This window comes from Cydia fagiglandana, chromosome 13 (genome assembly GCF_963556715.1).
Source record: "Cydia fagiglandana chromosome 13, ilCydFagi1.1, whole genome shotgun sequence".
Classification (NCBI taxonomy): Eukaryota; Metazoa; Arthropoda; class Insecta; order Lepidoptera; family Tortricidae; genus Cydia; species Cydia fagiglandana.
Genome location: NC_085944.1, coordinates 715284 through 738661, shown reverse-complemented (window position 1 = coordinate 738661; position 23378 = coordinate 715284). Strand labels below are relative to the sequence as shown.

Genomic DNA, 23378 nt, shown 5'->3' with positions numbered 1-23378 from the left:
AAAGAACACGTTTAGACAAACGTCTAACTACACCGACTTGGCAGCAACAAAGTGTAGCAGTATCACTATAAACTTAGAATTTGATGTTTTAGGTGGCACTCCTATGCTATGTCTCATGACAAGTCGATGGGCTTAGACTTTGTCCTTATTTTCGAATATAGGTACTCCAAGTAGGTTCTTCAAATACGAGTGTTTCCAATAAGGAATAGGTACCTACTTGATATCGCTATCCTCAAAATGATTCACGTGTAAGCTTGTTAACCCCAATATAGTTCTATGCCCATTTAGCAGTCGCAAGAAACATGACGTAACTCGTGAAAGTCATCAAATCAAAAACATGTGACTCCCAAATGGACATGACTGAGGTTTTGTCAAAAGTTGTCATACACAATCATCCATGTGTTAACATATGTTAACCTGTAGTTATATACTAACATCAACAATCTTCACTGACAATCGGTTTTTAGGGTTCTGTACCCAAAGGGTAAAAACGGGACCCTATTACTAACACTCCGTTGTCCGTCTGTCTGTCGCCAGGCTGTGACGCTCAAATAATGACATCTAGCACTATGAGTGCTCATGTTTGATATGAAAAGCTTTCTGTTGAATCTGAAGTCGTTTGGTGCGGCACCTGCCTTGTCTTGTTCAGTGAAGCATAAAGAGTGGTCTGTTGCAGCTAAAGAAGCAGCAGCAGCTGCAGCAGGAGATCCTGCTGCAGCACTTCCAGCAGCAGCGCGCGCAGCTCGCCGAGCAGCACGAGCAGCAACTGCGGCACCATCTCAAGGTGAATATACAACACTATACTAGCTTAGTTATCATAGTCTGTCAAGCCATTTCCGTCAGTAGAAAACAACGGCAAATTGAAAAAATGTAGGCGCGAAGGGCTATCGTCCCATAGAAAATTTGAATGTCGCGCCTTTTTCTACTGACACAGTTGTTTGACCGGCTATAGTTATTTATGATCGAATTAAATCAAGTTATTTATGGTCATGCAAACCGAATTATGAGTGCATATTTAATTACACAAACGGGTCTACCGCGATATAATTTCATTGTTTTTACCTTTAATTCCGACGTTTCAGCTGAGTTGCACCAGCTATGGTCACGGAAACATCGGAATTAAAGGTAAAAACAATGAAATTATATCGCGGTAGACCCGTTTGTGTAATTAAATATGTGTACAAAACGCGAGAGTTTAAAGTGTCGAATTATGAGTGAATTGCAAAAAAATTGTACATAGTTAAGCACCTGTAGTTAGTCTAAAGTTAATTGATTCCATTGAGTTACCACAGTTAAGACATTTCTATGTATACTATTTAAGTTAGATGCACGAAATTAAGTGTGTTTGCGTATGCTTATAGACTTATGTGTGTACGAATTAAGCACAATATATACAATACAATTTACGTAATTAATATTCGTAACACAAATGAATCAATTAAGTTAAGACTAATCACATCTTAACTGCGCTTAATTACGTACAATTTATTTGCAATTCACTCGAATAAGAAACGGCGACAGTTTTGAAAAATGTAGTAACGGCGCGGCGTACGCTCTTCGTTAAAAAATATATCCGCACAAAAACGTTGCAACAAATGACATGCGATTGTATATAATTGCTGCCTAAGTAGTAGTATTTAACTAATTCAATTAATAGAGAAATGCCGCAATTTATTACAAATGGCATGGGATTATCGGTGATGGCGTTTTGTGAGGCCAAGAGTTATATATGTACCTACATATACAATTAAATTAAGCGATACAAGTATTACAAAATGTGATTAAAAAATCAATCATTTAACTAAAACAAAATATAGGTACCTGTTATTCTCAAAATATTCTCTTTTAGCTATGAAACACAAACGCAAACGTTAGTTAAATTGATCAACAATATCTCGCAGTTATAATGCTTGTCAACGTATTGTTGAGCCACCCTGTAGAATAACGTAGATATTATAAATCTGATAAGACTACGTCGTATCACTACACCTTATAAACGCAGTCCCCCACCGCGTCTGTCTGTCTGCGGTATTCGAACTTCAAGATATTCACAAGAGACGACACGTACTAGATCTAGATACGTTATAGTTTAGATATCAACTAGTTCTCTTTTGCAGCGGTATTCGGGCAACCAATGTCACTTTTTTACGTTAGATAGAGTAAGATATCTATTAGCTGTGAATTGGATCTCTAAGTCATATCCTGCGGAAATCGTTCAAGAGTATCTCTAGAATCGCGCAAATGTCAAATTTGACAGGTAAAGCCCCACATTCACACTCCTACCGTGTAGGCCGCCTCGTTGGGTAGGATTGTGTATGGGGGTTGCGGACTACGAGCCGTCCTACCGTCTAGCCGTTTGTAGGACGGCTCGTAGTCCGCAACCCCCATACACAATCCTACCCAACGAGGCGGACTACGAGGCGGCCTACAAGGTAGTAGTGTGAATGCGAGGCTTTAGATCTTAAACATATCGTTATCGTATCTTGGTAATGTCTAAAAGATATCTAATAGATGTCTATTTCAAAATCCGAATCGGGCCCTGTATGTTCGCGATGAACTCAAAAACTACTGAAAGGATTTTCACGCCTCTTTCACCTATCAATAGATTGATTCTTGGGGAAGGTTTAGGTGTATAATTTGTAAAGGTTTTTGTGCAAATTGGTTGTTGCGAAGTCGGGGCGGGCCGCTAAGTAGTATCAAATTAAATAAGTACGCCTAAAATAACCGTGACAACAATGAGGGTCACGGAGTTGACCGTCGTTCATTATGCATTCAGCCGTATACAGTAAGGTTACGTTGTGTTATGTACGCACCGGAATATCGTACAAATGTGAGACATTTACATACGCATGTCACCAATCGATGACAGGGGTTTGAAATTATGTAAGTATACCATTATGACACTTCGTGATTGTTCTTTTATAAGTTTAGTTTCTGCTAGTTATTCGTGATTTTACTAATGCCCATCTTTGGGTTTTGCAAGATTCTTTTATGGACTATTTTGTTTTCGATTTGAAGTTCACTTATCGCTTATTTGGTCTGCCGAAAGAACAAAGGTTGAGAGCTATAAGTAGTTAGAAGCCGTTGCTACCGATTTAGTTGAGTACGAATAGGTAACGAGTAAGTAGAAACAAGTCGAGAACTATGCGCTTCGATATCTCTCTGCCAACCATCTTAGCATTTATCCTGTAGGCCTAGCAGAGGAGTGGCGCGACAGTATCTCGTCTGCGAGATACCAGTCCCTTTCTAATTAATACAGTACAGACCTACAGTGGTAGGCTTGCTTTGGTTAAGCTTGACACCTCAGTGTCGGCCATATTTACTCCAATCTAAAAGTTATTAGTTAAAAGTTGTTAGTTTCCCAGCTCGGTCATTCTCAGAAGCCCGCTGCGCATTGCCAACTCATAATCAGAAATAAAAATACGGGAGTCAGAAATAGTCCGGCCAAAAACAAACCGAGATGTTTGGCCGTCAGCGAAGTATGTCATTACCCCAGCGCTCGCCGATGGGAAACTAATTGGCTTATCACTCGATGGCTGTCAGGCTAGTCTATTTTCTAAACTGGAAGGTACGCCGGAATACTATTGATATCTTTGTGTCTTTCAACGTTTTTGAAGCCCAGGTGTTGCGTTTGTTCAGACGTACATGTTTGCAGTCTGGCATATATTTATGAGTTTTTCAAAATCCATGAAATGTAATTTTAAACTAGAGGTGCGGTCTACGAAGAAATTCTGAGGACATAGGCACGGGCCCAGTACATGACGACTATTGGCAATTAATTATGTCTTGTATATATGCGAGTCCTATGTCTAGACATGTGAAATATACGCTGAAGACCCTCTTCTCTTTTGACCGGGGCTCGGCAAACTTTAGTAGAAATCATTGGTTTTGCGAATTTTTTGGGCAGTTACAGTTTCAGCTGCTTGTGGCTTGTTATGAAACACAGTTTGCTATATCCTCTTCAACCAATTTGGCTTCTTTATTCTATTTGAAAGACTGAATTGCATTTGAAAGATAAACAAAACCCTTTGAAATCGATGTCGCCTTAAAGCATAGCCGCATAATTGGCAGAGTGAGGAATATTTGGAAGTCGATGTTTGGCAGAGCGCGGCCGCCGGTGTCACGCTATAAATAGAGCTGAATGGCGACGCAATCAGCAATTACATCATTCATTAACCCGCTCCAGGGCTGTAATTGTACATATACACGCCATAGAGTACCGGTTCAAAGAATGGCCTACAATTATCCACAGTTATTATGGATAAAGGGCTCAAATTATGCTAGATGCGGGCAGCAATGTCGTGTGAATTAGATAATTGAGCAGGGCGCTGCGCCTGACCAGTCATAGTAAACTAGTGCAGTGAACGAACGCTTAGGTACATGTCGTAACCTCCAAAGAGAAAAAGACGCTTTAGAATGCCAATTATGTGATACTTTGAAAGGCATTATGTGTACCTATTATGCGTAAAAAGTTATCGTTAATAACTTGAACGAATTGAAAAACAGTTGAATTTGTTAGTGCGCGTTATTTTGTATTTGCGTAGGTGTGTCTTTTTAGAGTTTCGTAGTCACTTAAGAAACCCTTATAATTTCGCCATGTCCGTCCGTCCGCGGCTATGCTCCGTGATCGTTAGTGCTAGAAAGGTGCAATTTGGCATGGATACGAGTACATTAATCATGCATGGCGACAGAACGGTAAAATAAAAAATAAGTACAAAAAAAAAACTTTTTTTAGGATATCTCCCATACATGTGTATGGCGTGTCGTTGTATAGGTCTTTCAAAACGAATAATATTTTCGGAAATAATCGCTCTGAAAGAAAAAAAATATGTGTCCCCCACTCCTCTAACTTTTGAACCTTGGGTCCAAAAAATTGTGAAACAGAGACTTAATAAATACTTTCATTTAGAACTATAACGAACATGATCGGTCCAGCCGTTTTTGAGTTATTGCAAAAAATATTATCTTCTTTACTAAGATAGTAAAAGGTACTCCTTTAGTCCCTTATGATTGTAATGTACATGTACAATATACTTTACTAATAGCCCCCGTTTGGCCTGTTCTGACACAATGATAACTATGAAACCCTACACTGTGCATGGCCCGACATGCTCTTGGTCCATTTTTTTTTCTATTGTTGTTACTGGATAAACCTGAATCGTCTTTACCAAAATGTTAATTAGGTTCACACCTGTTATATGTGTATTTACCTACGTAAACGTGTATCTTTTAAGGTAAAACTAGTCAAACTTGAAATGTCCAAGTCATACGTTTTCGTAAAATACCGGTTTGGGACTTTAATAACAGTGTGTAATATTTTTGTATAAACAGTTGACACCTTGTAGCCCTTAACCCGTTGAAATAAGTTTCACAAATGGTCAATAAACATTCTGAGTAGTTGTTTTTCGATTTTTCAATGGTATCTCTGTCCTTGCTAAATTTGTCATTGATTTACCAAATAATTATAAAGTATTTTGTTCCATTGAGAGGATCGCAGCTGCATGCCGCGATGGTCACTGATAATTACTTGTTAATTGTAATTCTACCGTCATGTCACGCTTAGGTATTTAGACGTCAACTTTAGGTACCTTTTAATAATATAAAGCAAAATAACTAACATACACAACACACAACTATAATTAGTGCAATAGTATAGGTAACTAAAGCCCACAATTTCATTTGTAATTTATTATAAGTATTCATACCAAAGTAATTTTTTTTTAATGAAAATTTTCTCTTCAGATATAGATCATTTCAAATAAATATTAGTGAGACTTAATCTATAGTTGGGAGACTTGGACTATGTATTAGTTGAGTATAGGAGACCATTTATATTGAGCAAAACATGCATTGTTGTGAGACGAGTCATACCATACAAAACACGGATAAATATTGAAATTGATGGCGTGTAGTTAGTTTGGCAAAATGGCAAGAATGTATATTATTTTGATGACTAATCCAATATGACGCATTTGCTACTTATTTGAGCCAATCAAACTTACACTATAACGTTTATAACTGTTGTAAACCCAGATTCTTCTTCTTAGTCGGATACTCTTGTCAGAGCAGTCGTGGTCATTGAGGTAGTTGTACGGCCTTTTTCGTTGTTTCCCGCCATGCTTCTCTATCGTCGTAAACAGATTACGACATATTTATTAATGAATATAAAGTTAAAAGAAACAGTGTTTCTGAATCGCAAAATTTGTCTGTTAGTCATTTTGATGTTGGGCGTGAAATAAGATAAGTGCTGCGTTAAAGGTACGCCATTAATCTGGACAATACGAGTATAAAATAGCACTCGTATATAATAAATATAATAATATATAGGGCTACGATAAAATCGTGTGGGTGTGGCGTTACCTTCATCATTAGGTACTTATCATTAATCGATTATTTTGTGTAATGACTGTCGATGAATTTTGGTCGTCATCACGATACACCATTATAAATGCTCAGTGCTGAATTTTGATTCATTTAATCTAAGTACGACTATGTTTTCGTTTCTACTTGTCATTTAAATTGAAAAGTGTAATTTGAAGTAGCGTACTTCTTATCGATAGCCTTTAATAACTTACTTCGTATATTTTTAGATTTATTAAAGATGGATCAATAATTTTCGTCGTATAAAGCCCGCTTGATGCATAAATTGATCCATCTTTAATAGTCTGCAACATGTTACTTTAAGATCAAAAAACGTGTAACTAGGGCTTGATAGCCTGTTTGGTTTCAGCTGTGGGAGCAGCAGAAGCAGATGGAGGAGGCGGCCTTGCGGGAGGCGCGGGAGGCGCGGGAGGCGAGAGAGGCGAGGGAGGCGCGGGAGAGGCACGAGAGGGACAGGGTGGAGCTGCTGCGGAAGAGGGACAAGCATGAGCACAGCGCTAATGCCTCGTCGCAAGTCAAGCAGAAGCTTCAGGTCAGTTCAATACACTACCACCACTATAATTAAATTTTAATTAACACATAAACCTGCTCGGCGGGCGATTTGTTCATAGTCGGTTTCCTCTACAAAGCGGGAAAACGCTCGGTTAGTGTAGCGCTACGAAAACGTTGACAGTGAATGCGTTAAAGGCAAAAAATAATTAAAAGCTATGGCGTGAGATGGATCTCAACTTCCATTGTCGCCTTCTTCGGAGACAATGCTCTTAATCAATTGAGAAATCGAATTTTCAAAAATTCTCAAGTGAGCTGTAAGGTCACTTTTTGGTAAATGTTTGTATTTGTTATGTTTAATGTATTGTTTTGTTTTCAGGAGTTCTTAAAGAAGAAGCAAGCCGCGGCGAATGCCAACGGCACCGTTCCTGGATCTCCTTACAGAAATTGGTAAGTTAGATCTAACATATTGTACCAACCTTTCTGTATTTCTCGTTATATGTACCTACCAGTTTTTAGGGTTCCGTACCCAAAGGGTAAAACGGGACCCTATTACTAAGACTCTGCTGTCCGTCCGTCCGTGTGTCAGCAGGCTGTATCTCACGAACTGTGATAGTTAGACAGTTGAAATTTTCACAGATGATGTATTTCTGTTGTCGCTATAACAATAACAATACTAAAAACAGAATAAAATAAAGATTTAAGTGGGGCTCCCATACAACAAACGTGATTTTTGACCGAAGTTAAGCAACGTCGGGCGGGGTCAGTACTTGGATGGGCGACCGTTTTTGTTTGCCTGTTTTTGCATTATGGTACGGAACCCTTCGTGCGCGAGTCCGACTCGCACTTGCCCGGTTTTTTATTTTTGTTTTTATTGTTTTTGAATATAATCGTTATTCTGGTTGCAGGGGTATAGTGAAGTCGTCGTCGGGCGAGTCCATCACGTCGGCGGGCGCGGCGGCCACGCACCCGTACCGGCTGGCGGCGCCGCCGCTGCCGCTGGCGCTCAACGCCGCGCCGCAGCCCTCGCCCAACGACTTCCCGCTCAGGAAGACTGGTCAGTTGCTCATGTTTCACTTGCTTTCCACACTCTCAGTCGCTGTCCCCCATCTTGTTTTTAACTGGTGTGTAACCGCCATACAATAAATAAGAAATAGGTTTCGAATTCGCCCAAGAAACGATAAAATATGCACGCTTTATTTCGTTTATGAGAGATCTGTGAGAGTGATGCGTAATAGTTATTTTTAATACAGTTGCTCAAAAAGTGCTACTTTACGTATCTGTTTAGCGTGCGGAAAGTTGGTTATCTCGAACTAGTGCTTTTTACTTTTCCAATTTTTTTAAATTTATACTTGTTCCAATTCACGACTACTTATTGATGAGTGTTAATATTAGTTTCCTTTAAACGTCGTAATCAGCATAAAAACCTACCGTTAATGTAAGAATACGAACAATATTACATATTTCATATTTAATTACTTACCTCTTCATCATTATAACACGTTTATTTTTTAATATTCAATATTGAAAATTCCGTTCTTAATAAGTTGACTGAATGGAACGGAATAGCTGCCAAACGCCCATAGATATAATATACTTAAAGACGACGTCTAACCGAGCTGTCACTGTTACCACTTTTGTTTAGTGTACGATTAACAATGTTTTTCTTATTTTTTCGCAACTGTATTAAAAAACGTCGTTCGATACACGTGCGGAAATGTCATTCTTCACTCGTCCCGAGTCTTGCCACTCGCCTGCGGCTCGTGGCAAGATATCTCGGTACTCGTGAAGTAATGACATACCTTCCGCACTAGCATCGAAATGTACTATTGTTTTACGAGGGGGCAAAGTTATTGTTTAACCGCTCGTGCTAATATGGATACCCGAGCAAGCAAAAGATTCCAAAATTGAACCACGAGCATAGCGAGTGGTTCAAAATACGGAATCTTGAGCGTTGCGAGGGTTTCAAAGCCCGACGAAACAAAATTTGCCCTCAAGTGTAACACAAAATTTTTCACCACACCAACTCGAAGCAAATATTAAATGTAAAATATCAAACAAAATCAAATCCAAATGAATGTAATTAAATATTTATCATCCAAAATCATCATTGAATAGTCGATTCTACAAGCAAACATAAGAAAACAACTCAACATTTGCATTTGATTACTTTGCCATCAGTTTTTAAAGTGCAAAGTAAGCCTTTCCGAGCTGGTGTGGTGAAAAATACATTTAAGTCGAATAAATGTGGGTAAATCGGTATATACATTTCACCACAAAATGACGTGTTTTCATTATTAAGTGTAGGGTTAGAAATTATATATTCATACTGGAGTGAAGCGACTGAAAGTTTGAAAAGCATCAAGTTAATATCAAAGGAAGGACGCTTAGCACGAGGAATTCCGTACATTGACCCGCTGGTTCCCTATCTCTATCGCACGCGCGTAATTATATTGCTGTCAATGTACTAAATTCCTTGTGCTGAGCGTCCGTTAGACGTTCGTAGGTGTTTAATATTAATACGCATTCGATTTCGTGTGTGAAGTACTTACTAATATTTTGAATAAAAATTATAAAATTGAGTTATAAGATTGATTGTAATACATTAATAAAGCAGTTTTGACTAATTTACGAGTCAATAACGCACTAGATGCTGAGTTAAAATGAGCTTCTGATCTGACAAGAACTAAATTCATATGTAGATATTTTATGTGTCTACTAAAACAAACATATATTTAGAATACAAGGAATATGTTGTGTAATTGTTTTAGCCCTTAAATCGACAAATTTTAATAATTTATAAAATTTTTTTTATTTAACATCTTTAAAAATATTTTTTTTTGTTATTTAAGGACTAAGACATATTGTAAACGGTGAGTATAGAGTTGTAATAATGTATTAATCTTATAAAAAAAATAGAACGCTTATCAGTAATCACGTTTAATCTGACTTTGAATCGATAGAAATTTTCTCCATACCAACCAGCTTATCTTAAATGTCTAAATTTTAACGAGTATGTATACAACTCTCTACTCTCTGCTAGTAACTTGTAGCATAGCATTAACCAGTGTGAGCATTGCATTGAGCATGGTGTGTGCACTAACAGCGTCCGAGCCCAACATGCTGAAAGTGCGGCTCAAGGCGCGCGTCATCGAGCGCCGGGCGTCCCCGCTAGCGCGGCGTCCGCTCAAGACGCGGCCCAAGCACCGCAGTGAGTACAACACCGTTACCATCCCCTCACAATCACATTAGTAACATTAGTGGTAGACGTAAGTTACAATGTCGGACCCAACATGCTGAAAGTGCGGCTCAAGGCGCGCGTCATCGAGCGCCGAGCGTCCCCGCTGGCGCGGCGTCCGCTCAAGACGCGGCCCAAGCACCGCAGTGAGTACAACACCGTTACCATCCCCTCACAATCACATTAGTAACATTAGTAGTAAACGTAAGTTACAATGTCGGACCCAACATGCTGAAAGTGCGGGTGAAGGCGCGCGTCATCGAGCGCCGAGCGTCCCCGCTGGCGCGGCGTCCGCTCAAGACGCGGCCCAAGCACCGCAGTGAGTACAACACCGTTACCATCCCTCACAATCACATTAGTAACATTAGTAGTAAACGTAAGTTACAATTTCGGACCCAACATGCTGAAAGTGCGGGTGAAGGCGCGCGTCATCGAGCGCCGGGCGTCCCCGCTAGCGCGGCGTCCGCTCAAGACGCGGCCCAAGCACCGCAGTGAGTACAACACCGTTACCATCCCCTCGCAATCACATTAGTAACATTAGTGGTAGACGTAAGTTACAATGTCGGACCCAACATGCTGAAAGTGCGGCTCAAGGCGCGCGTCATCGAGCGCCGAGCGTCCCCGCTGGCGCGGCGTCCGCTCAAGACGCGGCCCAAGCACCGCAGTGAGTACAACACCGTTACCATCCCCTCACAATCACATTAGTAACATTAGTAGTAAACGTAAGTTACAATGTCGGACCCAACATGCTGAAAGTGCGGGTGAAGGCGCGCGTCATCGAGCGCCGAGCGTCCCCGCTGGCGCGGCGTCCGCTCAAGACGCGGCCCAAGCACCGCAGTGAGTACAACACCGTTACCATCCCTCACAATCACATTAGTAACATTATTAGTAAACGTAAGTTACAATGTCGGACCCAACATGCTGAAAGTGCGGGTGAAGGCGCGCGTCATCGAGCGCCGAGCGTCCCCGCTGGCGCGGCGTCCGCTCAAGACGCGGCCCAAGCACCGCAGTGAGTACAACACCGTTACCATCCCCTCACAATCACATTAGTAACATTATTAGTAAACGTAAGTTACAATGTCGGACCCAACATGCTGAAAGTGCGGGTGAAGGCGCGCGTCATCGAGCGCCGAGCGTCCCCGCTGGCGCGGCGTCCGCTCAAGACGCGGCCCAAGCACCGCAGTGAGTACAACACCGTTACCACCCCTCACAATCACATTAGTCACATTAGTGGTAGACGTAAGTTACAATGTCGGGCCCAACATGCTGAAAGTGCGGCTGAAGGCGCGCGTCATCGAGCGCCGAGCGTCCCCGCTGGCGCGGCGTCCGCTCAAGACGCGACCCAAGCACCGCAGTGAGTACAACACCATTACCATCCCTCACAATCATATAAGTAACATTAGTGGAGGACGTAAGTTACAATGTCGGGCCCAACATGCTGAAAATGCGGCTCAAGGCGCGCGTCATCGAGCGTCGCTGGCGCGGCGTCCGCTCAAGACGCGGCCCAAGCACCGCAGTGAGTACTGCTCTTACCTTGTTCCTCCATTTTAATTTTTTCCAATTTATTTCTACAATAAAGAATCAGTCTCCTTAAAAACTTCATATACCTATATCTTTAGGTTAGTTAGAGGCATCCCTTTTAATTAGTCATTCTTTCCTAAGCTGTACTGCGAAAATGTTTAAACTAAAGTACAGTACGTAAGTTGTTTACTGCAATATATTGCAGCTAGAAATAAATAAGATAATCTTTAATGTGTTCATAATTAACAGCACTATGTATAATTTTGTTTGACACGATACTAATATGTGTTGTATGCGTGTGTAATTTGACCAATAACATTGTAAATAAAGTTAATATTTCACCATATAAACTCAAGTCATACTTATGATTCACTTATAAATGATTTTGTTATTTGTAGCTCTGGCAAAACTAAATATTTTGTCAGTCGAAAATACGCGAAATTCAAATTTTCTATGGAAAGTCAATATTTTGCGCATTTGTAAAATTTGCCACCTTTTTCTTTTTTATACTTGCCAAAGTATAGATTATACTACTTAATTTTCCGACTTGGATTAATTGCAATTAGGCATACTTACGCGCGTTAAAAACTACTCTAATGCTGTTAACGTTCAATGAAATTTGAATTCCAACGTTACATTCTTTGGGTACAGATTGCGACGGCAGCTCGCCGCGTGGTTCACCTACCGGCGCGTGCACGGCCGCGCCAATCCGCGAGGAAGAGGAACCGAGCACTCGACCAGAGTTACTGTTCTCTTCACCTTCCATGCCGAATATCTCACTCGGCAGGCCCGCGCCCGCTCCTGTCCCGCAGGTATACTTGGACTCGTATTACTACGTTGTTTGCAGGTGCATATTGCAATGTGAGGAAGAACCAAGCGCCCGATAGGAGTTAGTGTCCCAATCGTCCATGCCAAACATTTTTCTCGGTAATATCATTTGGCGCAGTCGGTAGGATACAATAACTTTTATAGCGGTTTTTGATTTTGACTATATTTGTAGTGTATTACGCCACCAAGCACTAAGCCCCAGGGACCGCGTAAAATATTGCTCAATTGCATAAATTTGGTTGACATTTTAAAATAAGAATAATCGCTTTTAGATGTAATCGAGAGTTTTATACAGAAATGTTTTTCAGAAGCCTTTTTAGTAAGTAATGAAACTTTTGTCCAGGTGATGGTGTCAGTGTCCCTGCCGCCCGTGTGCGAGGCGGAGCCCTACGTGGCGCCGCCGGGCGGCGCGGCGGTGTCGGCGGTGTCGGCGGCGCACACGCGGCCGCCGGCGCGGCCCCTCGGCCGCACGCACAGCGCGCCGCTGCCGCTCGGCGACCCCGCGCTGCAGCACTCCCACACCTACCTGCGCGACCAGATACGGAAGACGGTTAGTCACTCACCTTGTTAAACACAGGTGTCCCACACCCTACTTACTACTCACCTGCAGGTTATTTTTTCTATAAACTTTACGGCTTTTTGTCTTATATCTAGTTTTTTAATAGATATGAGTTCTTGTTTCTATAATATTTCAGACGTCTAGATCTAGCGAATGCACCGTGCTTCCTGCAAGCCGTTTGTGAAAAGACGAGCGTTAACAAATTATTCGCGTGCAATTTGCATTCACTAGATTTGCACCACGGCGCGTCGGTACGCCTCTACAACTTCGATAACTTGCATTACGTCGATCAGTCTGTTAGGGCCAGTTGCACCAACCACATTTGATAGACTGATCATCGTCAGCCGGCGCGCCTCGGCGCTTTACTATGAAACTTTCCATACATAGTAATTTAGCGAACTCTTTAACGATACAAGAAGTTTGGTGCAACCGACCCTTACTAGGGCTGGTGCAACTGGCCCTTAGTCCCAACTAAGTGAGTGCTTACATGTCGTGCGGATGTGTTAATGATAGTGGATGTGGTGTGTCAGGTGCTGACGCGCGCGCACGACGCGGCGGCGGCGGCGCTGCGCGAGGAGGAGGGCGAGGTCATCGACCTGACGGCGCGGCGCGCGGCCGTGGCGGCGGCGCCGCTGGCGCGCGCGCTCAGCTCGCCGCTCGTGGGCGCGCGCCCGCCCGCCACCGGCCTCGCCTACGACGCGCTCATGCTCAAGCACGGGTGAGTGCGGGACTTACCTGACCGGTAGCCCGGTGTCGATATGCTGGTAACCGTGGTGACTCCAGGTTTAACCGGTCAACCCCGGGTTACTGAGATGGTGCAAGTGGCCCGTAACAAGTTACGTTACTATAGAGATCTTCCACGCCGGCGAAAGGTTAGGCAGGGTTTTGGCAGACAGCGGTGCCGACGTCGAGTCGAGCTCTTCGAAAGTCTCCGGTTGTTAGCTCGTTATTGACGCTACCGCAGTTTTCCTTTATTTTTATTCGCTTAATTGTAACCGTACTTAAAATTATCGTATCTTTCCACGAGAATATACATGTTTCCTTTCCTAAGAAATTTTCTAATTTTTCTTTTTTCGAAATCAATTTTAACAAATTTTTATTTGTATATAGGTGTGCGTGTGGTGCGCACGCGCCGCAGCACCCCGAGCACGGCGGGCGCCTGCAGTCGGTGTGGGCGCGCCTGTGCGAGACGGGCCTGCTGGCGCGCACCGAGCGCACGAGGCCGCGCAAGGTATAAATTGTCTATCTAGTATATTGACATTATGTCATGTTTTTAAAATGACGTAATATGAATGCCAGCACAAAAAAAAATCTTCAAACTTTTTAAATTTTAAGTGAATTAGGAAGAAACGAATTACACTGATTTGGTTGTGTTAATATATTTTTTAAATAATTTGTTATGATTTTTAAGTATTATGATTTCATCAATCAAATTTTGATTTATTTTTATTCACAAATAAAAATAAATCAAAATTTGAATGACTCAACATCAACATTTATTCAGCAAATAGGCCACAAGGGCACTTTTACATGTCAACATTGAATTTACATAAAAGCAAAAATAATAACATCAACAATTTTATAAAATAAAACTAACAATTCAATCTAACGTATTACAATTACTAAGAGATGTATATGGTCTCTTTATGTCGAATTACATACCAAATACAGATAAACACACAAAAATAAATCAAAAAAAAAAACTCTCCTCCGTCGTGTGACATTATTTATTTACCCTATTTATTTTGAACACAGTTTTTCACTGGTATCATCATTCGTATACGGACATGAATTTCTGTCAATATATATATATGCCAAAACGAAATGTCAAAATGGGACGCCTGGGTACGCGACCGCCTCGGACGAGCCCCACCGGGCATCTGAATCAAAGGAGAATTTTGACAGATATGGCGGATGTATGGAAATTTTAAGAAAGTTTACATTTACGATTGAATTTCTCTGTTGCCTTTAAGAAGAAAATTAGGAAAAGGCTGATTCGTTGTAGTCCAGTTATCTGGCTTTCAAAGTCACTCGATATTATAGCTTCAGCATCGATTTTTTTATACAAATTTTACTAAACGCTGACACTCGTTCATCTCGTTTTAGATACAACTTTGCATAAGTGTATTTATTATATTGTAAAAGATTTCAGATTTTCAAGGGTGATTCGTTGTAAACATACTCTTTGGGATAATAATTACATTTATTATAATTTTTTTTATCAAGAGATTTGAACGCTAGCGACTAAACGGTGACTGCCTTTTTGCTCGACGCTGTTATTTGATGCTGGCACTGTTTTGACGCTGTTTTGCAGTCTTAATAATTAATAAATAAAAATAAAGTTTAAGATTTGATAAAAACTTATAAAATACTATACTTTAGGTATTTTGTTGTACAATAAAAAAATTAATTAAAAAAATACACAGATTATCACGCAAAATTAATTATTTTACTTTTAAGAATTTCTACCATAGTTGACAAATAGTACAGTCAAGGAATTTAAATTCCGACCCATTTCGTACTTTGTCACAGTGACAACCGTATGAGGTCTCTAGCGGCTTTCAAATTGATTGTCACTGTGACAAAGTACGAAATGGGTCGGAATTTAAATTCCTTGACTGTACGTATCCGCAATTCGGACCAAATCTTACAAAGTTTTTTTTTTAAAGTTGTCGATTGAAGTGTCAGTTGATGTTTGTTATTTCCATATATATGTACATATTATTTTACTGAAATTTATTATTACGTTTCGTTTTTGTGTTCGATTGTGGTAATTAAACTTAATTCAAAAATATATATCTTAAGAAAATATGAGTGCAGGTATTATGTGATGAAGAAGGATTACATTTTTAAAGTCTGTCTAATAGGAATGTTTTCACTGTCCAGGTGAAAAATTTGGTGTACTACACGAGATCAAAGTTATTTACATCTCGTGCGCTTTTGAGTCCCTTACTACGCTCAAGATTCTAAATTAGATTATTTTAGATTTAGATTATAATAGAATCTTTCGCTTGCACGGGACTCAAAATAAGCACTCAAAGAAATATCAAACTTTGATCTCATGTTGTACAAATAACTATTACAACCTCGCGTGACGTACAGTGTAATTATTCAAAAAATAAACGTCCTCATTCTACTCGTAAGCCCTATGCATTTAAACCAAGTTGTACATTTTGTGCAGGCGACCCTCGAGGAGCTCCAGTCCGTGCACTTGGAGTCCCACGTGGCGCAGTTCGGCGGGCGGCGCGCCGGGGCCGCGGGGCCGCGCCAGCTCGTGCGCCTGGCGTGCGGCGGCCTCGGCGTGGACTCCGACACCGCCTGGTCCGACATGCACACGGCCCCCGCCGCGCGCATGGCCGCCGGCGCCGTGCTCGACCTGGCCACCCGCACCGCGAGGGGCGAGCTCCGGAACGGGTGAGTGCCCACAGTCCTGTACTCTGTTCCTACTATCACAACCCCTATTGTGGGAACCTGCCCAAAACCACTAAACAGACACCGCAATCCATTACCAATACAGCTCTTACTGAAACAAAGAGCAAACAGCCGCCCGTATCTCTAACGAAGACCGTTTGACTCAAATCAATTACCAAAAAAAACAAGACCGAAGTGATCCCATAAGTGTTCCGTGAACAAAGTTTTGTACGGAACACTAATATCGCAACTCCATCCTCACAGCACGATCTTCGCAAGATGCGGCAGGCCAAAGATCATATAATCCGATTTGCAAAAATGCTGATTAGCTGAGTTTCTCGGGTCAAAAATTATAGAGAGCCCCGTCCTAAAAGCGGTTTCTATAATCCGACACTTTAGGGTACGAGGTGCATACGCCGCCCTCTAGTTACTCTTATCACTTTGGTTTCTGAGCTTGCCAATGACTATATGACACAAATATATAACGGCACCAAAACGTAATACATATTTAAAGAATGCCTTGTTTAATATTGTGTATTTGTACAGATTCGCGGTGGTGAGGCCACCGGGGCACCACGCGGAGCCCAACCAGGCGATGGGCTTCTGTTTCTTCAACTCTGTAGCGGTGGCCGCGAGGCTTCTGCACCAGCGGCTGCGGCTGCAGAGGATACTCATCGTCGATTGGGTAAATACATACCTTCATCGTCAGTCTTTATACCTTCAGGTACAGGCGTCCTCAATGGAAGACGTATAAGAATGGAATTATTCAGTCAGCCAAGCGAAACTCTTCTTAGTCGTATTTTTCACTACCAAAGCTGCCAATTTAATTGATTGCCTTCTTCCTTAAAATGTGAATCGCTCTAGTAAAGCGCTGAATTTTTGTTACTGCGCTTGTAAATTCTAACTCGTACATCGAATGTCTATTAGGAATCACGACCATACATAGGCTTTGCTTTTCACAAAGAATTTACAAACGCAACAATGTGATGACATTCTAAACTCCATTCAAAACATTGGAGATCGTTTTACTAACATACATTTGTATTCGGCAGGACGTCCACCACGGCAACGGCACGCAGCAGATCTTCTACGAGGACCCGCACGTGCTGTACATCAGCATCCACCGGCACGACGACGGGAACTTCTTCCCGGGCACCGGCGCCGCCTCCGAGTGCGGCGCGGGCGCCGGGCTCGGCTTCAACGTCAACATCGCCTGGGCGTCCGGCCTCAGCCCGCCGCTCGGCGATGCTGAATATCTGGCTGCTTTCCGGTCGATCGTCATGCCCATTGCCAAGGTAAGCCTATTTCAAGGTAGACTATCTGTCTGGGAGTCTCCGCAGATATCTGGACGCGCAATCGGCAAAAGCCGATAGGAAAAAGATTTAGGTCTGCGCGATAAGAGCGAAAAAGTGGTCGTTCGACTCGGCTCGCATCGGCCGCGTAACAACACAGACTGACATAAAGCTTTTCTCCGATTCCGAGTCGATATATCTGGGGAGACCCTAACTCTGATAATCTTCTACGAGCACCGAAACATCGATATCCATCGGCACGACGACTTCTAAAAAAGCTTCCGCTGGTAATACTTGATTAAAATTTATCCATTGGATACCATTGAGATTTTTGCTTTACTCTGGGATACACTTGAGGTTCAATGTACTATGGGTGGTATTCCAGCTGTCCAATTTCTTTGTCGAATGTCATTGCGTCTAACTCTCTCACTAAGTAAAATGTGAGACGCGATACACATTGGACAAAGATATCGAGAGATGGAATACCACTCAAAGTGATATCGTTATGGTGTAACTTAAATGAAATGTTGTTATGTACAGGAGTACGACCCCGAGCTGGTGCTGGTGTCGTGCGGGTTCGACGCGGCGGCCGGGCACCCCGCGCCGCTCGGCGGCTACACCGTCAGCGCCGCCTGCTTCGCCAACATGACGCAGGACCTCATGCAGCTCGCCAACGGCAAGGTAAGCTCTAGGAAGTAGTAGACTAGTAGACCCTGTCTGTGAAGCCGATGGTCCCGGGTTCGAATCCCAGTAAGGGCATTTATTTGTGTGATGAACACAAACATTTGTTCCCGAGTCATGGGCGTTTCCTATGTATTATTATTATTATTATTATTATTTTATTTACATGGAGAACCAACAGCTATAACTATGCTAATAACTACATCAATAGTGACACAGAGCCAATTATAGGATCTCACATATAAGTATATATGTATATAAGTATGTCTATCGTCGCCTAGCTCCTATAATAGCTTTGCTTAGTTTGGGGCTAGGTTGATCTATGTAAGATGTCCCGTAATATTTATTTTATTTTTATTTATTTATGTATCTATGTGCAGGTGGTGCTGTCCCTGGAGGGCGGCTACGACCTGCCCGCCATGTGCGACTGCGCGCAGGAGTGCGTGCGCGCGCTGCTGGGCGACCGCGTGGCGCCGCCCGCCGCGCACGAGCTGGCGCGCGTGCCCGCCGCGCCCGCGCAGGACACGCTGCGCCACACGCTCGCCATACAGGCGCCGCACTGGCCCTCGGTCAGTATACTGTTGTTGTGTGATCATGTGCGACTGCGCGCAGGAGTGCGTGCGCGCGCTGCTGGGCGACCGCGTGGCGCCGCCCGCCGCGCACGAGCTGGCGCGCGTGCCCGCCGCGCCCGCGCAGGACACGCTGCGCCACACGCTCGCCATACAGGCGCCGCACTGGCCCTCGGTCAGTATACTGTTGTTGTGTGATCATGTGCGACTGCGCGCAGGAGTGCGTGCGCGCGCTGCTGGGCGACCGCGTGGCGCCGCCCGCCGCGCACGAGCTGGCGCGCGTGCCCGCCGCGCCCGCGCAGGACACGCTGCGCCACACGCTCGCCATACAGGCGCCGCACTGGCCCTCGGTCAGTATACTGTTGTTGTGTGATCATGTGCGACTGCGCGCAGGAGTGCGTGCGCGCGCTGCTGGGCGACCGCGTGGCGCCGCCCGCCGCGCACGAGCTGGCGCGCGTGCCCGCCGCGCCCGCGCAGGACACGCTGCGCCACACGCTCGCCATACAGGCGCCGCACTGGCCCTCGGTCAGTATACTGTTGTTGTGTGATCATGTGCGACTGCGCGCAGGAGTGCGTGCGCGCGCTGCTGGGCGACCGCGTGGCGCCGCCCGCCGCGCACGAGCTGGCGCGCGTGCCCGCCGCGCCCGCGCAGGACACGCTGCGCCACACGCTCGCCATACAGGCGCCGCACTGGCCCTCGGTCAGTATACTGTTGTTGTGTGATCATGTGCGACTGCGCGCAGGAGTGCGTGCGCGCGCTGCTGGGCGACCGCGTGGCGCCGCCCGCCGCGCACGAGCTGGCGCGCGTGCCCGCCGCGCCCGCGCAGGACACGCTGCGCCACACGCTCGCCATACAGGCGCCGCACTGGCCCTCGGTCAGTATACTGTTGTTGTGTGATCATGTGCGACTGCGCGCAGGAGTGCGTGCGCGCGCTGCTGGGCGACCGCGTGGCGCCGCCCGCCGCGCACGAGCTGGCGCGCGTGCCCGCCGCGCCCGCGCAGGACACGCTGCGCCACACGCTCGCCATACAGGCGCCGCACTGGCCCTCGGTCAGTATACTGTTGTTGTGTGATCATGTGCGACTGCGCGCAGGAGTGCGTGCGCGCGCTGCTGGGCGACCGCGTGGCGCCGCCCGCCGCGCACGAGCTGGCGCGCGTGCCCGCCGCGCCCGCGCAGGACACGCTGCGCCACACGCTCGCCATACAGGCGCCGCACTGGCCCTCGGTCAGTATACTGTTGTTGTGTGATCATGTGCGACTGCGCGCAGGAGTGCGTGCGCGCGCTGCTGGGCGACCGCGTGGCGCCGCCCGCCGCGCACGAGCTGGCGCGCGTGCCCGCCGCGCCCGCGCAGGACACGCTGCGCCACACGCTCGCCATACAGGCGCCGCACTGGCCCTCGGTCAGTATACTGTTGTTGTGTGATCATGTGCGACTGCGCGCAGGAGTGCGTGCGCGCGCTGCTGGGCGACCGCGTGGCGCCGCCCGCCGCGCACGAGCTGGCGCGCGTGCCCGCCGCGCCCGCGCAGGACACGCTGCGCCACACGCTCGCCATACAGGCGCCGCACTGGCCCTCGGTCAGTATACTGTTGTTGTGTGATCATGTGCGACTGCGCGCAGGAGTGCGTGCGCGCGCTGCTGGGCGACCGCGTGGCGCCGCCCGCCGCGCACGAGCTGGCGCGCGTGCCCGCCGCGCCCGCGCAGGACACGCTGCGCCACACGCTCGCCATACAGGCGCCGCACTGGCCCTCGGTCAGTATACTGTTGTTGTGTGATCATGTGCGACTGCGCGCAGGAGTGCGTGCGCGCGCTGCTGGGCGACCGCGTGGCGCCGCCCGCCGCGCACGAGCTGGCGCGCGTGCCCGCCGCGCCCGCGCAGGACACGCTGCGCCACACGCTCGCCATACAGGCGCCGCACTGGCCCTCGGTCAGTATACTGTTGTTGTGTGATCATGTGCGACTGCGCGCAGGAGTGCGTGCGCGCGCTGCTGGGCGACCGCGTGGCGCCGCCCGCCGCGCACGAGCTGGCGCGCGTGCCCGCCGCGCCCGCGCAGGACACGCTGCGCCACACGCTCGCCATACAGGCGCCGCACTGGCCCTCGGTCAGTATACTGTTGTTGTGTGATCATGTGCGACTGCGCGCAGGAGTGCGTGCGCGCGCTGCTGGGCGACCGCGTGGCGCCGCCCGCCGCGCACGAGCTGGCGCGCGTGCCCGCCGCGCCCGCGCAGGACACGCTGCGCCACACGCTCGCCATACAGGCGCCGCACTGGCCCTCGGTCAGTATACTGTTGTTGTGTGATCATGTGCGACTGCGCGCAGGAGTGCGTGCGCGCGCTGCTGGGCGACCGCGTGGCGCCGCCCGCCGCGCACGAGCTGGCGCGCGTGCCCGCCGCGCCCGCGCAGGACACGCTGCGCCACACGCTCGCCATACAGGCGCCGCACTGGCCCTCGGTCAGTATACTGTTGTTGTGTGATCATGTGCGACTGCGCGCAGGAGTGCGTGCGCGCGCTGCTGGGCGACCGCGTGGCGCCGCCCGCCGCGCACGAGCTGGCGCGCGTGCCCGCCGCGCCCGCGCAGGACACGCTGCGCCACACGCTCGCCATACAGGCGCCGCACTGGCCCTCGGTCAGTATACTGTTGTTGTGTGATCATGTGCGACTGCGCGCAGGAGTGCGTGCGCGCGCTGCTGGGCGACCGCGTGGCGCCGCCCGCCGCGCACGAGCTGGCGCGCGTGCCCGCCGCGCCCGCGCAGGACACGCTGCGCCACACGCTCGCCATACAGGCGCCGCACTGGCCCTCGGTCAGTATACTGTTGTTGTGTGATCATGTGCGACTGCGCGCAGGAGTGCGTGCGCGCGCTGCTGGGCGACCGCGTGGCGCCGCCCGCCGCGCACGAGCTGGCGCGCGTGCCCGCCGCGCCCGCGCAGGACACGCTGCGCCACACGCTCGCCATACAGGCGCCGCACTGGCCCTCGGTCAGTATACTGTTGTTGTGTGATCATGTGCGACTGCGCGCAGGAGTGCGTGCGCGCGCTGCTGGGCGACCGCGTGGCGCCGCCCGCCGCGCACGAGCTGGCGCGCGTGCCCGCCGCGCCCGCGCAGGACACGCTGCGCCACACGCTCGCCATACAGGCGCCGCACTGGCCCTCGGTCAGTATACTGTTGTTGTGTGATCATGTGCGACTGCGCGCAGGAGTGCGTGCGCGCGCTGCTGGGCGACCGCGTGGCGCCGCCCGCCGCGCACGAGCTGGCGCGCGTGCCCGCCGCGCCCGCGCAGGACACGCTGCGCCACACGCTCGCCATACAGGCGCCGCACTGGCCCTCGGTCAGTATACTGTTGTTGTGTGATCATGTGCGACTGCGCGCAGGAGTGCGTGCGCGCGCTGCTGGGCGACCGCGTGGCGCCGCCCGCCGCGCACGAGCTGGCGCGCGTGCCCGCCGCGCCCGCGCAGGACACGCTGCGCCACACGCTCGCCATACAGGCGCCGCACTGGCCCTCGGTCAGTATACTGTTGTTGTGTGATCATGTGCGACTGCGCGCAGGAGTGCGTGCGCGCGCTGCTGGGCGACCGCGTGGCGCCGCCCGCCGCGCACGAGCTGGCGCGCGTGCCCGCCGCGCCCGCGCAGGACACGCTGCGCCACACGCTCGCCATACAGGCGCCGCACTGGCCCTCGGTCAGTATACTGTTGTTGTGTGATCATGTGCGACTGCGCGCAGGAGTGCGTGCGCGCGCTGCTGGGCGACCGCGTGGCGCCGCCCGCCGCGCACGAGCTGGCGCGCGTGCCCGCCGCGCCCGCGCAGGACACGCTGCGCCACACGCTCGCCATACAGGCGCCGCACTGGCCCTCGGTCAGTATACTGTTGTTGTGTGATCATGTGCGACTGCGCGCAGGAGTGCGTGCGCGCGCTGCTGGGCGACCGCGTGGCGCCGCCCGCCGCGCACGAGCTGGCGCGCGTGCCCGCCGCGCCCGCGCAGGACACGCTGCGCCACACGCTCGCCATACAGGCGCCGCACTGGCCCTCGGTCAGTATACTGTTGTTGTGTGATCATGTGCGACTGCGCGCAGGAGTGCGTGCGCGCGCTGCTGGGCGACCGCGTGGCGCCGCCCGCCGCGCACGAGCTGGCGCGCGTGCCCGCCGCGCCCGCGCAGGACACGCTGCGCCACACGCTCGCCATACAGGCGCCGCACTGGCCCTCGGTCAGTATACTGTTGTTGTGTGATCATGTGCGACTGCGCGCAGGAGTGCGTGCGCGCGCTGCTGGGCGACCGCGTGGCGCCGCCCGCCGCGCACGAGCTGGCGCGCGTGCCCGCCGCGCCCGCGCAGGACACGCTGCGCCACACGCTCGCCATACAGGCGCCGCACTGGCCCTCGGTCAGTATACTGTTGTTGTGTGATCATGTGCGAC

The 23378-nt window shown here is 48.1% G+C and overlaps 1 protein-coding gene across 1 annotated transcript in view; it reads left to right on the top strand.

Annotated features, from left to right (window-relative positions):
- The window catches only part of LOC134669969 (histone deacetylase 4), a 128302-nt gene that overhangs the window by 98442 nt on the left and 6482 nt on the right, over positions 1-23378 (top strand). The window contains exons 5-18 of the mRNA XM_063527615.1: positions 677-784; positions 6716-6913; positions 7250-7320; positions 7779-7927; positions 9977-10081; positions 12281-12441; positions 12801-13007; positions 13547-13734; positions 14127-14247; positions 16198-16430; positions 16974-17112; positions 17480-17722; positions 18260-18400; positions 18781-18969. Of these exons, the coding sequence (XP_063383685.1) occupies positions 677-784; positions 6716-6913; positions 7250-7320; positions 7779-7927; positions 9977-10081; positions 12281-12441; positions 12801-13007; positions 13547-13734; positions 14127-14247; positions 16198-16430; positions 16974-17112; positions 17480-17722; positions 18260-18400; positions 18781-18969 (2253 nt within the window). The remainder of the gene's footprint in view (positions 1-676; positions 785-6715; positions 6914-7249; positions 7321-7778; positions 7928-9976; positions 10082-12280; positions 12442-12800; positions 13008-13546; positions 13735-14126; positions 14248-16197; positions 16431-16973; positions 17113-17479; positions 17723-18259; positions 18401-18780; positions 18970-23378) is intronic.